Source organism: Lissotriton vulgaris, chromosome 6 (genome assembly GCF_964263255.1).
Source record: "Lissotriton vulgaris chromosome 6, aLisVul1.2, whole genome shotgun sequence".
In the NCBI taxonomy this organism is placed as follows: domain Eukaryota; kingdom Metazoa; phylum Chordata; class Amphibia; order Caudata; family Salamandridae; genus Lissotriton; species Lissotriton vulgaris.
The window spans coordinates 848,420,460-848,440,862 of NC_141694.1; the positions used below are offsets into that span (position 1 = coordinate 848,420,460).

At 44.7% G+C, this 20,403-nt stretch overlaps 1 protein-coding gene across 1 annotated transcript in view; it reads right to left on the reverse strand.

Annotated features, from left to right (window-relative positions):
- CRIM1 (cysteine rich transmembrane BMP regulator 1) overlaps nt 1-20,403 on the reverse strand; it is an 891,430-nt gene that overhangs the window by 553,165 nt on the left and 317,862 nt on the right. Inside the window, exon 4 of the mRNA XM_086926868.1 lies at nt 6,065-6,185. Within this exon, the coding sequence (XP_086782994.1) occupies nt 6,065-6,185 (121 nt within the window). The remainder of the gene's footprint in view (nt 1-6,064; nt 6,186-20,403) is intronic.

Here is a 20,403-nt window from a genome sequence, read left to right on the forward strand (position 1 = left end):
ACAAGTCAGGATAATGACATGCCGAAACTGAAAGACATTATTACACATCAGTCTTGGTACTAGCACCTTCAACATCTTGCCAGCATTAGAGAATATCAAAAGTTTAAGAATGTCAAAGATTAACTATCTGTTACTCTGGACCACATTATTATACAAGGGTCAAGAATTGTCATTCTGAAAAGTCTGCAACAGCAGATAATTGAAGTGGCCCATGAAGAACTTTGTGGAATTGTTGTCACCAAATGCGTTCTCCAAGACCAAGTCTGGTTTCTACGTCTCACAGAGAGGGTAATTTTTTTTAAGGTCTGTCATCTACGCAACCGCTTGTCATCGAAAACCACTCAACAACCCTTAAACATGTCAGAGTTCCCAATGCATGCATCTGAAAGAATTGCAGTGGACTTCTTCGGTCCTCTTAACAACGGACATCACTTGATGGTGATCGTAAATGAATATTACCGCTTTCAATTGATCGAAGATCTCCCATCTCATCATTTAATTGATGCAATTGAAGAAGCAGATAACATTTCAAGAACGGGTCATTGAGAGATTAGATGGCATCTTCACAACCTGGGGTGTTCCTGCGATTTTAAAGTCTGACAACTGCCCACCTTTCAACAGTTGAGAATTCAAAGATTTCTTTGGTCGTCTTAATGTGAAGCATCAATAGAGCACCCCTCTCTGGCCAAAGGCCAATGGCCTTGTCAAAAGTTAGTGATCTTTGAGATCACGGGTACCCTTACATAAAGAACTAGAAAAGAGTTTTGTTGAAAACATGTGGCGAGCTCCTGATTAATACTGATTCTACTATGTTGTTTGACCTCCTCACACACACCTCCTATCGCCTCGATATACACATTTAACAAGCAATGGAGGCTAATCATCTCTATTCGGTGAAATAAAACAGATGGAGCACAGACTGCTGTTCCATTTGCTTCTTCCAGGCTGTGAGGTTCTCTCTTGGTCAAACGCAACCAGAAGTGCTTGGGCTTGCCCATCAAACCAGAGAAAATGTGATCCTCACTTTTTAGTGTTCAAGTGCCTTTGCATTTGGGAATATCAAATTAAATTCAGATAATCTTGTATATACGGGCATTAGGCTTCATGCTTTTTGTGTAAGTGGTGGTTGCTAAATTATCTACAGATTCAATCCCTATGCAGTAGGTCTGAGTGCAATCATAAATGGATACTGCTGCAGAAACTTGAGTTTTTCTAATGCAAAGTTTTTTTTCTGTGTGGCTTTACAAGCATTGCAATTAGTAAGCGTTTTACAGAACTGCATACCTGTACAGACAATGGCGGCTGCTGGAAAAGTTCCTTATAGCAAGATATAAGTCGAGCTGTTGCCGCAATTCAATGAGCGAACCAGTCCACAACATTTGAAAGATAACAAAGGAGCAAGTAACGAGGCCTTGGAAACAACTTAAGGAGCCATGAGTTTGCTTACAGAGGATACAAACGCAAACTGCATTTGGAAACAAGCACTGGTAAAGGCAATAAAATCTGGCCATCAGCTGCTATCCCTTTGCCGTTGTCTGTGCTTGTTTTTTCTTCGCTTGTCATAGCCTTTGCAAATTATTGATGGGAAAGCTGCCGGGCTTCCTCTTCCACCCTCCAAGAAAATGGTTAAAAGCAAAAAATATTTTTGGGTCATTTTTCAGTCATTCATTGCTGGAAAGACTTGCCCTTTATACTCCCACTGGGAGCCATGTCACCCTATTACATGATCCTGGTGCACTGTGGACATTATAATGGTCATAAAACAGAAATACCTTAGTATACTGGCACATATAATCCTTTCCAGTTTACATTTAATGCTGCCACCCTGCTGTGCAGTTTTTATTCTACATCTGGGTAATACTTTTCAGACTGTTGCCTGAAGTCTGTGCTCGTGGACAGAGCTCTCCAGCGCTCACTGACACTTGGAGCCAAACGACTGCGCAGTGCGGTGAAGCAGCACCATTTCTCACTTTACACCTGCATTCACAGTGATCTCTTTTGAGGATGTGCAGGAAAGGAGCCCTTTGTGAAGTGCTTTCAAAGTAGCAAGGTATTCTGTGGATCATTATAAATCTGAAAGACAGATTTGGACTTGACCCTGGAAATGTAGGGTGGGGTATAAGAGATTATAGCCCTCATTAGTGCAACAAACTTTGAAAGAAAATTACAGGGCACAGTCCTTATATTTTCCTGTATCTCGTTATACTTACTTCTTCGCTGTTCATACTTCTTTGATGTGTAGGATGGTTAAAAGGCTCAGCGAGTTAAAACCTCGCCTCCAATATATCTGTGAGCTAGCTACCAGTCTGTGGTCCGAATCCCAGAAAGGCTGACTTAAGCCTTCCATCTGACGAGAGTCGGTAAATTTCACATCATTAAATGTATTAATAGAAACATTTATTCTAAACAGCAGTTTGAAACAGCAGTGTGCGATATGAAGTGCTATGTAAAAATGAACCAACACTAGGGCCACGGGAAATGTGCGATTTTGCAGCCTCGTTTTTTTTCTTGCAGTTATGGATTTGCCACATAATTCAACATCTGCTGCTTAATATGCAGATTTTAACAAAAAATGCTTCTACCTTAAATGGAACAAAATGTTTATTTACCATTAGAAGTAGATTTGCAGCTTGAAGAGTTTTGGGGATTTACATGCTGTGCATTATTCCATCATCTAGTTGTTGGATCCAGATTCCCCCCCCCCCTCGATTGTGGGCTTCGTAGATTTGGAGGTATGGTAATCCCCTGTGTGATGTCAGATGGTGTCCCGGAAGTTTCTCTGCATAGTCACCATCTTTAGAATCTTTTTTCTTTCCATTTCTGGTATACTTCCTCTTCACTTTTTTTCCCCTCCTCCACCTGGTTGCAACATCTCCCATTTCTGGGGAGGCGGGCGAGTCGCATGTGAATCCAGAAAACTCTTCAAGCTTCAAAACTACTTCTACTGGTAAGTAACCATTTCGTTTTGCAGCATGAATCCTTTTATGGAATCACATCCTGTGCATCTTATTATATAGCGGTGTCCTTTCCCTTGGGTTGGTTGGGCTGAAACGAGGAAGTGTTAGCAAACAGGTGTTGTAGTACCTTCTGTCCCACCTGTGCTTTCTTGTTCTTTTGAATGTCCACACAATGTTTTGCAAGGGTGTGTGGTGGTGCCCAAGTTGCTGCTGAACAAACTTCGGCAATGAGAATGTTAGCTAAGAACGATAGTGTTGCACCTTTTTACCTAGTTGAGTGAGATCTGGGATGTGTGGGCCATGTCATCCCCGCCGAGGAATAACACGTGTATTGTTTCTACTATCCATATTGAGATTGTTTCTTTAGTTACCGAGGAACCTTTACTTCCTTTGGCTAAGGCGACAAGCCTCTGGTTTCCTTTACAAAACTCATTTTCTGCAGATAGTACATTAAAGCCCTCCTTACATTCAACATGTTTAGGGCTCTTTCCATCTGTGTTTTGGGTCCTTTGAAGAAAGTTGATAGCCGTTTGTTTTGGTTGACATGAAAGTGAGTCACCAACTTGCACAGAAAATGTGGGTTGGTACTGAGAACCACCTCGTCCAGTGCATTTGTAGGTATGGTTCCTGTATTGCTAGCACTTGAAGCTCACTCATTCTGCCTAGCGGTGTATCAGAAAGGCTGTCTTAAGAGTGAGTGACTTTAGATCTGTTTTGTGTATAGGTTCAAAAGGGTCTGTCATTAACTGCATTAGGACAGTGTTTAAGTTCCACAATTGCGCTGAAACCGATCTAGTTGGGTGCCACTCTCTTAGAACCTTTCAAGAATCTCTTAACCAATGGGGATGTGAAGAAGCGGTTACCTGAAGTATCCCTGGCATAGGCTACTATTGCTGCCAGGTGTACCTTTAACAATGCATAGGGTAACTCACTATTTAACAGGTGAGTGAGCTATTTTAATATAGTTTCCTATTCTGTCTTGTTCTCCATTTTCTTGTTATATATGCACCACTGAATGTATCTGCACCATTTTGTAGCATAACATCTCCTTGGGCTTGCTTTCCTTTATTATTTAAGGATGGCCATCATCCTGGGTAGAAACTGTAGATGTCCGAACTATAGATATTCAGGAGTCAGCCCGCTAGGCTGAGTGTCGCTGGCTCCGGGTGGTATACTCTCTTGTCTTGCATTATTAGCAGATATTCCCGACCCAATGGCGGAAAAAAAATCTGAAGATGGCGACTACGAATAGGAACTTCCGGCTTGCTGTCTGACGTCACACAGGGGATGGGCATACCACCATATTATGGAGGTCGACAGTGCTCTCAACGTAGGAAAAAACAACAATTCGGGACCCAACCACTAGATGGTGGAATAATGCACAGCATGTGAATCCAGAAAAGGATTCATGCTGCAAAACAATAGTTACTAAAAACGCAGCATCAAGTGTTGGCACACAGTGGAAGGCCTTTTGCAAAGGTTGACGGGTCGCCCTTCTATTGTTTATTGCTCTATTTGGGTGCAAATCAAAAAACTTTATTCAGTTTCACATAGAGAAAACCATAAAAGTTGCAAGCATCCAAAAACATGATTCCATAAAATTATAAGGCAAATAAAATATAATAAAAAACCATTGCACAAACTTCCATTGTAATCTCTAACAATAAAGTGCGCAGTTCGGGGTCGGACGGTGTAACTCTTGAATTTAGCATTACCCTACAAGGGTATCCTACGCTTCATAAACATTTATCTAAATGCTGGATCAGCAGTCGGGTCGCTATTCGTCTAAACAAGCCCTGGTTCTCACAATGGATATGGGTGAAAATTGATACTACTGAGGTGAAACTTTTGCCCAGATAGTGTCAAAACGTGTAACAAGCATTGGCAAAGTCAATATGTTTTGCCTATGCAAGACTTATTGGCTTTGCTAATGTCTTTTAGCGATGTTGTACAGCAGAGTGGTGTAGAGTACATGGGAGTGGCTTGACAAACTGGCAAAGAATGGAGTAGACAGGCATATAGGGGTGTGGAGTGACATTAAGTGGAGTGGTGTAGAGCGGCATAGAGTGGTATAAAGTAGGTTGACAAAGTGGAGTTGAGTGGTGTGGAGTGGACTGTAGTGGCATGAAGTAGAGCATTGTGCAGTGCTGCAGAGTGGAGCAGCACAAAGTGGTGTGGAGTACAGCAGAGTGGAGTACAGCATGGTCCTGCAGAGATGGGTTGAGCAGGGAAGAGCGGGCAGGGAAGAGCGGGCGGGGCACAGCGGGGCACAGCAGAGCGGCAATGAATGGGGTAGAGTGATGCAGAGTGGCACTGCGTCGAGTGGCATAGAGTGGAGGGACATAGAGTGGAAGGGCACAGAGTGGAGTGCAGTAGCACAAAGTAGAGTGGTGCAGAGTAGCGTGGCATAGAGTAGAGTGGCATATAGTGCACTGGGGTAGAGTGCAGTGGAAGAGATCAGCGTAGAGCAGACTGGCATAGAGTGCAGTAGTGGAAAGTGGCACAGACGCAGTGGCATGAAGTGCAGCGGCGTAGAGTTCAGTGGTGTAGAGTACAGTGGGACAGAGAAGAGTGCAGTTGCATACAATGTGTGAAGTGCAGCAGCATAGAATGTAGTGGCGTAGAGTAGAGTGCAGAGACAGTGCAGTGGCATAGAGTACAGTGGTTTAGAGTAGACGTGTAGAGTGCAGGGTGCAGTAAAGTGATGCAGGGCTGCATGTAGTGGCTTAGAGTAGAGTGTAGTGGCTTAGAGTAGAGTGCAGTGGCAGAGTACAGTGGTGTATAGTGCAGTAGAGTGGCATGGAGTAGAGTGGTGCAGAGTTAATTAATTAGAGTGCAGTGGTGCAGAATAGAGTAGAGTGGCATAGAATGCACTGGAGCAGAGTGCCGTGGCCAGAGTAGAGTGATGTACAGTGAGTAGTGGTGTAGAGTAGAGTGGTATAAAGTATAGTAGGATGACAAAGTGCAGTGGAATAGAGAGGTGAGAAAATGAATGTACTCTGTGTGACAGTGAAAGCACCAAATGGAAGACTGCACTCCTGAGCCCACTTCACAATAAGAAAGAAATGATTTTCAGAGTGCACATGGAGCGGGAACGATAGACATACCTTGTTGGGAGGGTGCAGCACCCATCAGCCGTCAGTCTGACTTGGGTTTCATAGCTATCCACCGGGCACACAACTTGCTGGACTGGGGGGCACTCCACTGTGCTACAATCCACGCTGAACACTGGTGGAAAACAAGGGGAGAAGGAAAGAAGTTAAGTACACTTCACTATTGGTGACTAAGTACGGAAAATCATTTTCTAAGCATCGCTCAATCAAAACCAAGTGCTGTGGAAATCTGAGCTCCATCAAGGAGGGCTTGCCCCTGCAATACCTACGACCAAAAGGTTAGTGGTTTATGCACGCATTTTAACAACCTTCACGTTGCCAAGAACTCTGCAAACAATCAGAAACTCCCACTAAGGCAACTAGCACATATGGCTTGCTTGACATGACTCGGATTTCCAGGCTTCAGCCATTTCTAGGTTTTAATGACAGTTTTATCAACAGGTGCTTGGTCACTTCTCTACACTTTGAACTACTGCAGCCTCTTTGTGCAGAAGCACTCTGGAGTAGTGTGGGACTCTTCCAAGTTCTAGCCCAAGCTCCCTTCTGTGGCAAATTATGAAGCACTGGCTCATAAAATATTTACCAGGTAATAACCGGAGTGGAGCTGAACCTTGGTAGGGCAAACAGTGTAAAATGGGGGAAATCTGAAGGCAGCACTTTCGGCCTGGGGGCATAGGGGAGGAGAAGCCGCAGAGCGCACGCTGGGCGAAGCCCTTTGATGTGCTGTGAGCGGCCGGGAATGAATGATTAGGGGAGGAGAAGCAGGAAACTGAAAGTACGGCCGGCCTGTGGCCGGCCATGAATAATTAGGGGAGGAGAAGCCCTGGCCGTGAATGCGTGTGCATGTTTGCTCACGTGATTCACGTGAACTGCAAGAAAACCGCGGGGCTGAAAGCCCTTGGTTTGAAGAGGATTTTGCCAACATGAATTCTCGCTTCGCTCAATGCGCTTGCGCGCATTGATAGGTCGCGAGACCTAAAAACAAAAAAAGGCTCTCTGTATCCCAAATAGATACAGACTACACTTCACTGAGCATGGCCATCAATCTGCGATTGCTAATGTTCCCTTTCAGAAGGTACGTGGACTTACAATTCTGGATGAAATATTGAAGCAGGAATAAGGCCGACTTGGACACAGTTCCCGTCTTTAAATTACAATGGACTTGAATGTGGTCCAGTGTAATTACCAATGGCTGAGCTCAATTGCAGCATACCACTCATCACTTTTTTATCACTTGGTGTGGGTCGCTGCCAGTTCTCACATCTTTAAAAGGTAAAGGCACATTTTTGCAGTACTTGCAAAATCCCACAAGAAAAAAGAAATGTTGAAAATGCATCTTTATGTAAAAGGGCAAGATAAAATATATTCCTCATAACTGCTGATATCTTCAGGAAACAAATTCTCAACCGCACAGCCAATTTAGAGTTAGATCTTCATTTTATTCTTCATGAAGCCTTGTTCCAAAATAAAAAAGGTCAACATGTTTTAACCAAGAACCTCACTGCCCTCTGTCAAAGTAGCACCTTGCTAAATTCCCAAACAAAACACTGTCTTTCAAGCGATTCCACCGCCACTCCTTACAGTATTATGGGAACGCTACAGTATGGAGAACCAGCATGAAGATAAAAAGGATGATGCAAGTCTAAGATGGTCATGCAGTTGAGAACATATTCACTGAAGACAAACTGAGCACCATGGGTTGTATTGGAACACTTAACCATGCCCGCTTTGAGCAAACACCAGGATTCATCGAGATGTTGATTGTGCACCCTTTTTGGACAGAGGTCAAGAGTGTGGGACATGTTTTTGCAACCAGTTAAACGTTCACACTAGCACACATTGCAGTAGGCCACACCAAGAATGTGGCGGTGGGGTTATCACATTGCGCTGAAACAGCTCCTAGCTTCCAACCACTGGGAAAATGCCAGAGAGGAAGATTGGCCTAACCAGCCATGTCTGTTTTGGAAGATGAACTATACGTTTGGTGGGTTTAAGGAGTTGTGTGCTAATGCCATATAGCCACATGTATATATTCGATGCATTTCTACCTCTCTACCTACCGAACCAGCAAACGATTCTGACAAACATGCATGGTGAGATGCACTGCAGTCCTGTAACATTGTCTTGCTGGGAAACATGTTTTTAGGTCTCAGCTAAACAGCACTTGCACAGCCTCTTTGAGACATGTTGTATGTACTCTGTAGGTTTTAGGAATCCCACAGTCTTTCCATTAGCTGGCTCCATTGTCGCTCTCCTATTCTTTCTCCCTATTTGTCATCGGCATGAATGCATCAGCTCCGGTCTGTTTTTGTAAACAGGCCTGTAAATCTTGTTCTTATCTCATCACATTTGCTGTATTCAAAGACAGAGATCAAATGTGAGACACTGTTTTCAGAGGGCTCCTGATCCATGCCCCCACCCCCTTACTCATAGCTGCTTGTTTTCCTTGGTGTTTATTGTACTTTTTCTTTCTTTAATGTAAGACAGTTAAAACCAAATCACATCGATAATATAAGGTCTTCGTAAGCTTCTTGAAACTGAGAATAAAAGTTTGACAAGTTGAGGGGAAGAAGACGTGTCATTTAACTTTTCCCTCCAAAATAAGGCAGTATTTTTTCGGGCTGAATTGGGGATCATGTAACAAACCTAAAGCTGTTCTCTGTGTGAGAAGTGCTCCACCGCTCAGAGGCAGCACGTATGATAATGCAAGTTGCCGAGGTGACGTCAGATGGCAACTCCTGCAGAGAAGGAGTGAAGTGATGGGAGCGGTGGCTTCGTCCACTCCTGCTGCTCTCTTCCCACGTGACTCGCGTGCTCTGTGAGTGTGCTCCTGCACAATGAGAGAGAGAGAGACGCTAGTGCAACCTGCACCCTGACTTGTGCCACGAAGCAGGCGAAAATGGTGGCTCTGAATGTCTGCATGACCTACAGCACCACGCAGAAGCCCCCTGTAGGCAGGGCGGCGCATTGCTTTCCGTGCTCATTTACTGCGGCTGAAGTGCACGCTTAATTAATAGAAAGGAAGAGGGGTGCCTTTCCTCGCATAACTTCATAAAGCTCACTAGAAAGCTTTTTGTGACAGTTTTAAGGATTCAAGTGACGCGATGTGCCTAGAGGCCACAGTTTAGGCGTTATAACTGCAGCTATGTACAAAGACACAGCCCCCGGCGCAGTGTGCAGCTAGGGAGCAGCACAAACCATAAATACTTCTCTCTATCTAAAACGTTGCCCACATAATCCTGAGGAATCTCAAGGGGCATGTAAGAAATTGGAACAGGACTTGTATGGTTAAGGTTACCAGAAACTCCATGTCACCATTATCTTCAGTCCGGGGTACACCTTTTCAGGTTATTGATTTCACATGCTAGTTCACTTGGTTTAACTGTAGTGGAACAAGTAATACAATATGTTAAAGGAAAGCTCTGGGCAGGAAGTAAGAGAGAGAAGATGCTATACAGGCGTGCAAACATACTGTGTTTGGAAGGTCTTGAATTCACTTCTTTGAGATTATGTGGTATTGACTATGCTAATCACACTAGTACGTAGCCCGCTTAATGCTTCAATTACTTTCTTTTTTTAATCAATTTAATAATTAAAAAAATAACACAAGTTCCAAGCAAATATCAGACTATTTCCTGTTCCTCGTAATACCTCTGCCGTCCTTGGGCATTTTGCTTTTCACCTGCATTGCTGTCACACGCAAGCCATGCCTGGGGTTTGGAATGTAACTAAACCAACCCAGTAGTGAAGTAAAAATACAACTCTTTAAATGTTAGATATATGTATTATATCGATTTTACTTGCATGTGTTCAGCAGAGACCGTGTCACAAATCCACGCCACAAAATTCCACTACACAAAACGCCACTCAAACGATTCCAGTCCAACCCACATACTTCCACTCCACGCCACAACACATAGCCAATGAACAATGACATTGACAATGCCTATAGCACTCGGATTGGTGAAACCGATTGGCTTTGCCAAGGCTTGTTTTAAAAGCCGTCATTTTAAAGTCACCCTTGGTTCATTTGGTATTCACCGCCGTCCCCTCCATCACCACCAACTAATGTGGCATGAATGTAAATGTATAGTGCGAGAGAAAGCTACGGGAGGAAGCCATAACTCACGTCGCTGTTTTGACAGAAGCTGTTAACTTTAAGCCTCGCGACAAATAGTTCGCACTGCCGAGAAACGCCAGAGAGCAACAACTTAATGGCAGCTGAAGGGTTAGTCTGCGTTATTTATTTGTTCGTGTTTCGTTTAAACAGGATAAATGACCCCAGCGGAGGCGCCGTTCAGCACCAGCGGAGCCCCGAGTCAAACACATGCACGACTGTGAGCCATTATAATCAACAGGCGGGCGCGCGGCATCGTCCCGCCATTTCACCATTACAGGATGAACATTCCACCAGGATAGAAATGCAATAATTTGCCTCAGCAATTTGGATTGCCAGGGGAATGCGTTTCAGTTCAGAGTCGACGCTCAGAAGTACAAGAAAAAACATGCAACTGGGAAACGCGCTAGCAACCTCACAGAAAATAGAGGTTTGGAAGGGTCCCGATTATCGCATCACTGGGGGATGAAGGATTACTTGATTGAAACCTCAAGAGTGTTAGGTCGGCCTCATTAAAAGTATTATAATTCTAGCAGGTGCCATTGGCTGGGTTGGCCGTCTGTAAGGCCTTGGTATTTTGTGTAATGATAGGTTGCTTTGCCATTCCGTTTTTTGTTGGCTTTTTTAATGAGATGTACCTTGTGGTAACCCTCCTCATCTGAAATACTGCACTGACACCAGAAACAAGGTCCTACTTTCACTACTGTGCTTGTAAGGGCCTGTGGGTGCCATGTTTGCCTGTCTGCATCTGCAGTACCCTGGTCCCTCGGCGTTTTACTGTGGCTGCTGTTGTACATGACCCATTACTGTAGTCAAAAGACCTGGGACCAAAGGTGGCATCAGTACAAATATGGTTGCGATCAGGGAGGATGACTGGAAAAGTGAAAACATTTTGTTTTAATGGATTGCTCAACTGGAGAAAGGAAAAATATCACGATTCGTAAAAGTAACCCCAGTATGAATAAGGAAAGGAAATAACTATGTACCTAATTTGGTACATATAAGTATTCTTAATGTTTGCGGTGAACGGCCAATAGCAAAGCAATGACGTGCATCTACCAGTGCTCACTAATAACTTATATAAGTGGAGGACGTGGGTGTAACTATGCAGGTGACACTTTTTATACACCACAGGCATACAGTACTGGCCGTAGATGCCTTGTTTATTGCAGCATTCCAAGCAGGGCAACACATGTTGGTGGAAACTGGATTTACAAGAAAATACTGTAAATTCTTCCACATGCTAAAAAACTGATAAAAGCAGTAAGCAACTAAATTAGGAATTGGTGTGTTCTCACTCTCCACAAAGCCTGTGACCAATAGAAGACATCTTGACTTATTGACCAGCCGCAAGAGTAGAACCCTTAAGATCCACCTCTGCATTAATAGGTGTGTGTTCTGTATTGATGCAATACTTGGAGACCTCTCAGAAACATGGGTGGCACTAAACTTAAACCATGAGCCTCTGGTGGTGGCTGGGAATCTTTGAAAGTAGCGAGGTGTAATGCCTCTCCCCAATCGCAGCAGTCAAATCAGCTGCACATATTTCGAAGGAAGTTGGGGAGAGTCTGTCTCATCTCATCCCCAGGATTTTTTTACGGGGTAAAATTGGGCATGTTAAAAATCCATAGACTATGAAATGGTGCCGTTGATTTTTTTTACTTCATTTTTGATGTATCAAGAAAGCCTGACGCCCCAGAGGCTTGCAATTTCGCCCGCGCAATATTGTTTTCAGAACACGGTGATAAAATGATGCATTTTACAGCACAATTTTAATAAAAACTTCTAAAAAGCTGTAGTCCATATAATCTGCTCAGAAAACCGAATCGTGCATTGCCTGCCGCCTCCCAAAACATAGTTAACTATCCCTCCATATTTAATTCTTTTTAATTTTCCATTCTGTCACTACCAAGTACTTTCTCTCCTGCATGGAGCGACTGGTATTCTCCCTGGAAAGGCCAAGATCAGAAAGAGAAAAATGACAAATCTGGCCATCTCTAGCACTACAGCAAACCTAGACAGAATTTACATGGTCATATAGCTGTGCTGTGCTATTACTAAGGTTACAGAGCGTGCACGTTTTGACAGTACACAGGTTGCAGTAATCATAGGGATTAGGGTTTAAAACAAAAGCAGTAATTAAAATTTAATATAACTATAAATTTGGAAAGCCAAACTTTTTACCCAGAATATGAGTGTATGAAAATGTACGTTTTGTACTTAAGTACATCGAATTTTTTAAAAACTAAACTTAAATTTCCTAAACTAAAACATATCATTTTCAAGAACATGAATAAAGCTATTTTGACCTAAAACGTCAGATTTATCTTTAGTAAATGGCTATATTTGGTGCCTATCAACGTCACTTCATCAAGTGCGTAGATGCACTACCGCCACTCATGGGTAAAATTTGCAGTGCCATACCATGAGTCACCATCTCAAGTCGTGAATGCCCTCAATAGTCCAATAATTAGTGCTTATTTTTAACCTGTTAACATTTGCCCTCCCTTGCCAGCCCCTTTGTTATTGCAGCCCTGCACTTTTAGCCTCAAAGTAAACCACACAGTGAAGCTGAAAAAGTGTGACCCGAGAAGTAGTAGGGAGTCAGCAGACCAGATTTTTAGATTTGAAATTTTATCTCCGTAATGCAGTGAATCGAAATGCCCTTTTGCTATGCTTAAACTCTATTCTGTATTAGGTTAGCATTCATGGCGCCATCTTTACTGGCGCCATCTTGTTCTGTAACTAAAATCGAGCTTCTGTTTCATAATGCTGGTCTCAGTATAAAGGCTGCCCCTGTGCCTCCAGCTTGTTTTTCTCAAGGTTGAAGCTTCGCTGCACTAATGAATGTACTATCTATTGTGGCATACCTTTACAGTTAGTTAGAATCGTTCCCACATCTTACAATAGTAGACACCGGACGAATGGCCTTGGGGTGGAGATAGCATGCGCCCAGTCCTGTGCCATCTCTCATGCTCGTTTTCCTTCTTTGTTCACCAGGGCCTGAGCTGGAAAATTCCAGTTTGGGCAGGACTTTACAGGTGTTGGAAAAGTATATTTTGTGTTACATTGTAGACGGGGGTCAGTCCCATGGAAGTCATCTAAGGAGACTGGTCAGACTGGGCTCCGCTGCAGCGTAATAGCAATAAATGCTTTGGATTGTGTTCATTCTGTCTTTGCCAGTTCATTTATTTGAAAGGCAACAAGGTGGTCGTGAATGACCTGAGTGACCCTAAACGGGCCACTTCCTTCATTTAGCACTAAACAGGGACTCCATCGGGTGTCCCATCCTCACCCGTAACCGGGTGTGGAGGACGGGGTGGCGTCCGGTTGGACGGGCGGATCGGGGATCCCAACAAGACGGAGCTTGGTTCTCGCAGCTGCCCCGCCTGTCTGATCGGGCGGTGCCTCGTCTAGTGGTCATCCTGGCTGGGGTCCTGAACGGCAAAACCCTTGGAATCAGCCGTTTGGTCCGAAGAGTCGGCAGTCAAGAATAACTTTGTTCAACCTGTGTGCACCAGGTGAGTTTGTCTTGATTCCTGGTGAAAATGGCACTGTTTTGAATAATTTGTTTATTTACGGTTTGGAGATAATTTCTTGGTTTGCTTGTGAAATAGATAGGTCTGTGGACTGTTTTGGAGAAAGAGGGTATTTGTGGACCCTCTGCCTGGCGACTTGGTAATTTGGCCTTTCTTGGAAACGCCTGGGGTTTGACTGGTGTTTGAGACTCATGTTGAGGAGTCTGATTTGAAGAATTGGTGCGGTATGCGGACACAGTCCAATGATGGACCTGTGGGGAGGAATTGGTAAGTCATTTGTACAAGTAGTGAATTTGGTTTTTCTGTATTCTTGAAGATGCCTTGTTTTTGCAAGTTTTGCTGTTTCGGGTGCCGTTGTTGCTCTGCCTTTTGCTCGCTTGTAGGAAAGGCAGCCTGCGCCTCCGGAATGCACTCCGAATTTTGACATGTGTGTCATGCGTGGCCATGTCCCTATTATGTTTAGTACATTATGGAACAAATACGAGGGACAACGCCGAGTTGCAGTGGCTTTTGATAGGTACCTTTGACGAACAAAAGTTCAACTTCCTGCAGGGTAAATTGTTTGCAAAAAGGAGCAGACAGTCTATGTTTGACAATCTTCAGAAAGGCAAAAGGAAGCTAAGCAAAGACGGATAAGAGCAGAGAAGGAGGCCGGAGAGGGAAGACGCAGACAGTAAAGCAAAAGGCTACAAGAGGGAAAAGATAAAGGGCATAGAATGTGCGGACCCAAGGTTTAGATGGCAATGTGATAAGTCCTATGTTAGCAGAGATGAAGGCGATCCTTTTGTGGAGGATCTGTTAGATGTACGGCAAACATCCCATGCTGCCGCCTATGGCTCCCCTGCCTCCGATCCGGCTGTTTCCGATGGAGTCCCTCTCATTTTCTCCCCGGCTCCATGCGCCGAGCTGGTAGCCACTGTGGGCCGATCTGCTGTGTCCGTTGCCCATGGCTCTTCCCAACCCCTCTCGCTCACACCCACTACACAGGCATTAGTTTCCACAGTTCCTGCAACATCTACGACAGTATCCTCTCCACATTCCTTTTCCTCGCACTTGCTGAATGCGGGGACACCACTTCGGGGATTGGATGATGGGGATCTGGAGGATGCTAAAGAACGGATGGGGTGTGTGCTGATTCGGTCTCATGTGGGTGTTGTAGAGAAGAATATGGTGGCTGACCAGGCCTCTCAGTGGGCCCGGAATCTGATTTAGAGTGTGGAGGATGTGTGGAGTGTGTTGAAAGACTATGAGCCATTTGTGCAGCAGTATGCCCTCAAGCATATGTCGGCTACTCTGATTGGACTATGGGAACAGTGTTTTAATGGTATTGCCCCCAAATTATTTATGATATTCGAGATAGTGTGTATGCGAATGGTATGGCTCTTAGTGATGTTTTTAGTAGTTTTGCCATATTGAGGGGATACCGAGTTAGGTTGATCCAAAGGAGTCCGATTGCAGTGTCTCAGTTCCCGATGAGGGAAGTGCAAACCATTTATCACCCCGAAATACCAGAGCTTTGAAATGGACAGGACCAAGTCATCAGACAACGAGTAGAGGGCCGTTTTCAGGAACAGTGGGTTTATACTCCTTGGAAAAGGAGTGAGGTGTTCTCTCTTAAGACCCAGTTGCCCGACTCTAGGAAAAATCCGACTGCCTATTACTGCGTCCTCGACAGTGATGAACCTGGCCGATATTGAGATGTTTTTTAGTTTGCTGGTGCCGGTTAATATTTGGCGGCAGGTGCACACACAGGACCATGTAGTGGAGTTGGTTGGCACTTGGGACAAGATCAGGGCATGGGACAAGGAGAGGAAGCCTGGCGAGAAGCCTAAGGCTGAGATACTAGCTTTGCCAGGCCGAATTATCTCATATATGCACTCCTCTATCCCACCGAGAAGAGTAGATTGGGATAAGTTAACAGCATGTCGTCAGAAGAAAGATGAAAGTGTATCTGACTTCTTCACTAGGTTTGAAGGGGGGTTTCTAGATTTTAGAGGGCAGGACTTGTCAATGGAGGGAGGTGTCTGATTGTTCGTTAACAGGTTTTTTAAAAACCTGCTTCCTGGGACCAAGATCCGGTTGCAGGCTTCAGAGAGCACTTGGACTACCTCCTACTTATCGGTGATATTATGTATGGCGCAGTACTATGAGCACAGAGAGAACGAAGAGAAGGAGAAGGTAGAGAAGAAAAATAAGGACTTGAAGACAAAAGGTGTTGATGCAGCAGGTGTCTCTGGGCAGTGGTAGAGGGGAGGAATTGGGCCGGCCGACAGTTGCCCCGCACTAGCAGGAATATTACGCCCATGGGGCCAAATCAATGAGCGTATTGTTAAGAGGAGGGGCATTGGCGAAGTGAGTGTCCAATGCTGTTGCAAATGGTTGATGCTCCGAGAGGACGGGAATCATGAGGGAGAGGAAGGGGAGCAGTTGGATATGGTGGGGGCCGGGGAGGTAAAGAGCAGCCAGGTCGGTCTGAGCAGAACTATTTTGACGATCCGAGGAGGTGCCAGCATTACCATGATGATTATGACTTGGACGAAGGGACGGGACTTAGCCATGGCTAGAACAGCCAGCGGCAGGGTGAGGGATCAGTACAGATCCCTGTGGACCAGCGAGGACCTTATATCACTGCTGATCTGCAGGGCTAAACATAGAAATTATTGGTGGACACTGCACAAGGAATAGCTCTGTTTCTCGTTCACTGGTCCCTGGCACAGTCCTGTCTGGCCAAAATAATGTTTCGGTAAGCTTCTCAGGCATACCAGTTGTGAGCCCCATCTCCGAGCCCCTGGCCCTGGCCATTGGTCCTTTCACTGTATACTCACCCTTCTTATTGACCTCTAGTGGTGGAGAACATTTTATGGGTTTCGACCTATTGAAGTTACATGCCACTATTTCATGCTCTCCGGAGGGTGTCTATATGACCATAGGACCTAATGTAGTGAATTCTAAGTAATGCTTATCAAAAGAGGAGCCTCTTCCGACTGAATTTATGGAGGTGCCGACGACATTATGGGCTACAGATGGCACAGACGTAGGGCTGTTGCAGATCCCTCCGGTTTCCATCAGAGTTAAGGACAATGCTATCCTGCCTCGCCTTCCCCAGTACAAGATACCAAAGGCAGGAGAATGGGCACTGCTGCAGATTATATAGGACTTGATTGCATTTGGCATTGTAGAAGAGGCAAATGCAAATGTGTGCAATATTCTTCCTATCTTAAAAAAGTACCCTCGGGTTCCCCAGATGATCACCCCGATATCCACCGTTTTGTGACTGACCTGCGTGAGGTGAACAAAATAGCAGTTCCTCAGTGCCTTTTGTTCCAGACATCACTGCTCTCCTGACCATCCTTACTCCCTCCGCCACATACTTCTCAGTCATTTATTTGAATACATTCTTTAGCATTCCTATACATCCAGATAGTAGGTATTTATTTGGATTCTCCCTGGCCGGCAGACATATTATATTCTGTCAGGCTCCTCAGGGCTATACTGAAAGTCCTAGTGTTTATAGCCAAGCTTTGAAAGGCCAACTGGACTCCCTTGTCCTTCCCTCAGGTAATGTCCTATTACAGTATGTGGACAACATTTTGATAGCTTCGGATTCTGAAAAGGGTTGCAGGGATGCAACGGTTAAATTATTACTACATGTGGCCCATCATGGACATAAAGTGTCCCTCTCCAAGTTTCAGTATTGTCGACAGAGGCCACCTCCTTAGGTTATCTACTGTCGAAGGAAGAAAGAAGACTAACACCTGAGCGCATTGCTGCCATAACCAAGATGCCTATCCCTAAGACACAACGAGATGTGCACACTTTTATAGGCATTACCTCGTTTTGCTGTCACTAGATTCCTAACTTTGCTTTACTAACAAAACCTCTACTGCGCCTAACCACTAAAGATGTGCATGCACCCCTGCCCAGGATGCTTGACTGTCAGCATGCCTTTGAGCAATTAAAGATAGTGCTCTGCTTCGCACCTGTGCTTGGCACCCCAGACGACCAGTAATTGTTTGTGTTGTATGTACATGAAACGGCTGGCTGTGCGCTCTCTGTCTTAACACAGGCCTTTAGAGGTAAGCAAAGGCTGTGTGCCTATAGCTCTGCTCTGCTTGACAATGTTGCTAGAGCCCTACAGAGCTGTTTGAGAGCAGTCGCAGCAGTGGCCATTTCAATTCGACAATCGGCATGGCTCGTCCTGGATACTGATCTCATAGTCATGGTCCCGCATGCTGTGGATACACTTTTGAATAGAACGAAGACACAGCACCTTACCAAAGCACGTCTGACTGGCTACGAGCTCACCCTGTTTGCACCACACGTCAACATCAAAAGATGTGCAACTCTGAACCCAGCCACGTTACTACCCCTCCCTTCAGAGTGAGAAATCAGATGTGCATGATTGCATCTACTGTACGGAGGAAACGAAGGGACGGTAGACTTGACTGATGTTCCCCTGTCTGAACCCCAAGGGGAGCTATATGTCTATGGCTCTTGTTTTAAATTACCAGATGACACGACAACAGCAGTCTATGCTATCACCACCCTACGCACTGTAGTTGAGACATCACGAGTTCCTTACCAATCAGACAAGCTGCAGAGTTAGTGGCACTTCTTCGTGCCTGCGAACTGAGTGAGGGGCTGGCTGTCAATATATATACTGACAGCCAGTACATGTTCGGAGTGGCCCATAATTTTGGGCGGCGAGGGGGTTCCTAAGGTCTTATGGAATGAAATGAAGATACAGAACGGCCCACTAATACACAGACTTTTGTCAGCCTTGACACTCCCTAAGAGACTAGCAATTGAGATAAGTGCAGTACTCATAAGGCAATAACTGATTATGTTGGGAGGGGGAACGCATTTGCAGATCAGAGAGCAAAGGAGACAGCCCAGACTAAAATGAAGAGGATGTTTGTGTCGGGTCCAGCTAGATGGGTGCCTGAAAATGGGTCGTTTGAGGATACTCTGGAGAACGTAAAAGAAATCCAGAGTGAGGAAACAATTGAAGAGTTAGCAATAGGGCAAGAGAGTACGGCTAATTTGGATGAGGATGGGTGTTGGGCGGACAAATCCGGGAAGCAGAGCTGGATGCTACCAAATGCATATGTCTTCCCTGTGGTCACCATGATGCACGGGCCAGCACACATTAGTGCGAAGGGGATTTGCAGGCTCTTCGATTCCGTATGGCAAAATGACAACATTATCAAAGTTGCAGCTCACCTGGTCAAGTACTGTATGGTTTGTTTAATGCACAATCCTGGATAGGGTACTCCTACTCCTGTTGGCAGTTTTGCACTGACTTCCTTCCCTTTCGAGGTTCTCCAGATGGATTACATTGAAATGGAACTAGTCAATAACTTGAAATATATATTGGTGGTTGTCTGGGCATTAAGTAAATGGGTTGAGGCTTACCCCACGAAAGAGAACACTGCCATGGCGACTGAAGGTACTCTTCAAGGAGTTCTTCCTGTGTTTTGGTTTACCCCACTTGATCTGGAGTGACAATGGCAGCCACTTCAATGCTAAGGTCATCCAGTTGGTGTGTGACGGATTACACATTAGACAAAAGTTCCATGCAGTAGATCATCCCCAGTCAACAGGCCTAGTTGAGAAGTACAATGGTACTCTCAAACTGAAATTGGCTAAGATTAAAGAGAGCACAGGATTGCAGCGGCCTGATGCTTTACCCCTAGAATTCATGTACACGAGAGTCATATCTCACTCTAGAACAGGATTGTCCCCGTATGAGGGCGGGTTTGGACACCCAGCGAATGTCTGGGGCGTCCTGAGACAGCGAAAAGTTTGAGATAGAATACCCCTTGCTTACAATTACCTTTATGAGTTGACAAAAAATGTGCGCTATATTCATCAACAGATTGCTGAGATGTTGCAGCAACATCCAGAGTCTCCTGGCCATGAGATCCCAGGTGTTGGAAATGTATATTTTGTGTTACTGTGTAGACAGGGGTCAGTCCATCGTCAGTCATCTAAGGAGATTTAGTCAGACTGGGCTCCGCTGCACCGTAATAGCAATAAATGCTTTGGTTTGTATTCTCTACTGTCTTCTCAACTCTTCATTTATTGGGAAGGCAAAGAGGTGGTCGTGAGTGACCCGAGTTACCATAAACGGGCGACTTCCTTCAACATTGGCATGCACAAAAAATAAAAGACTTCTAAGATATTGTTTTAAATCAGGAGGATGTACTTAACACTAGTAACAACATTATGATGATACTTAGAGTGCTGCCCCAATCCAAAACCGCGTGCATCCCTCGTGAAATGAGGACTAAACTGAATTCTCAGTGAGACACAGCTCCTAGGGTTGGTCCACTTTATATAAACAGTTTTTATAATATCATCAATAAAAATAAAGAACACATTATCGTCCTTACTCTACTATTGAGATTCTTGTATAACCCAGCAAGACCTACAAAAGGATGCCAAGCAGAGACTTCTCTTACCACCCTTATGTTACTATGATGAAAAGGGAGGAGATTGATGTTTCCTTTTAACCCACCTAGGTGCCATCGCTGAGTTATGGTATCTCAGTCAGTTTTCAAGATGACATCAAACCACTGCCATAGCATAATTACAGTAGCCATGTTTTGTTGCTCAAGCTAACTGTGACCAACTATGACGTTGACAATCTTTCTCTCATTTTGGCTTTTTTTAAG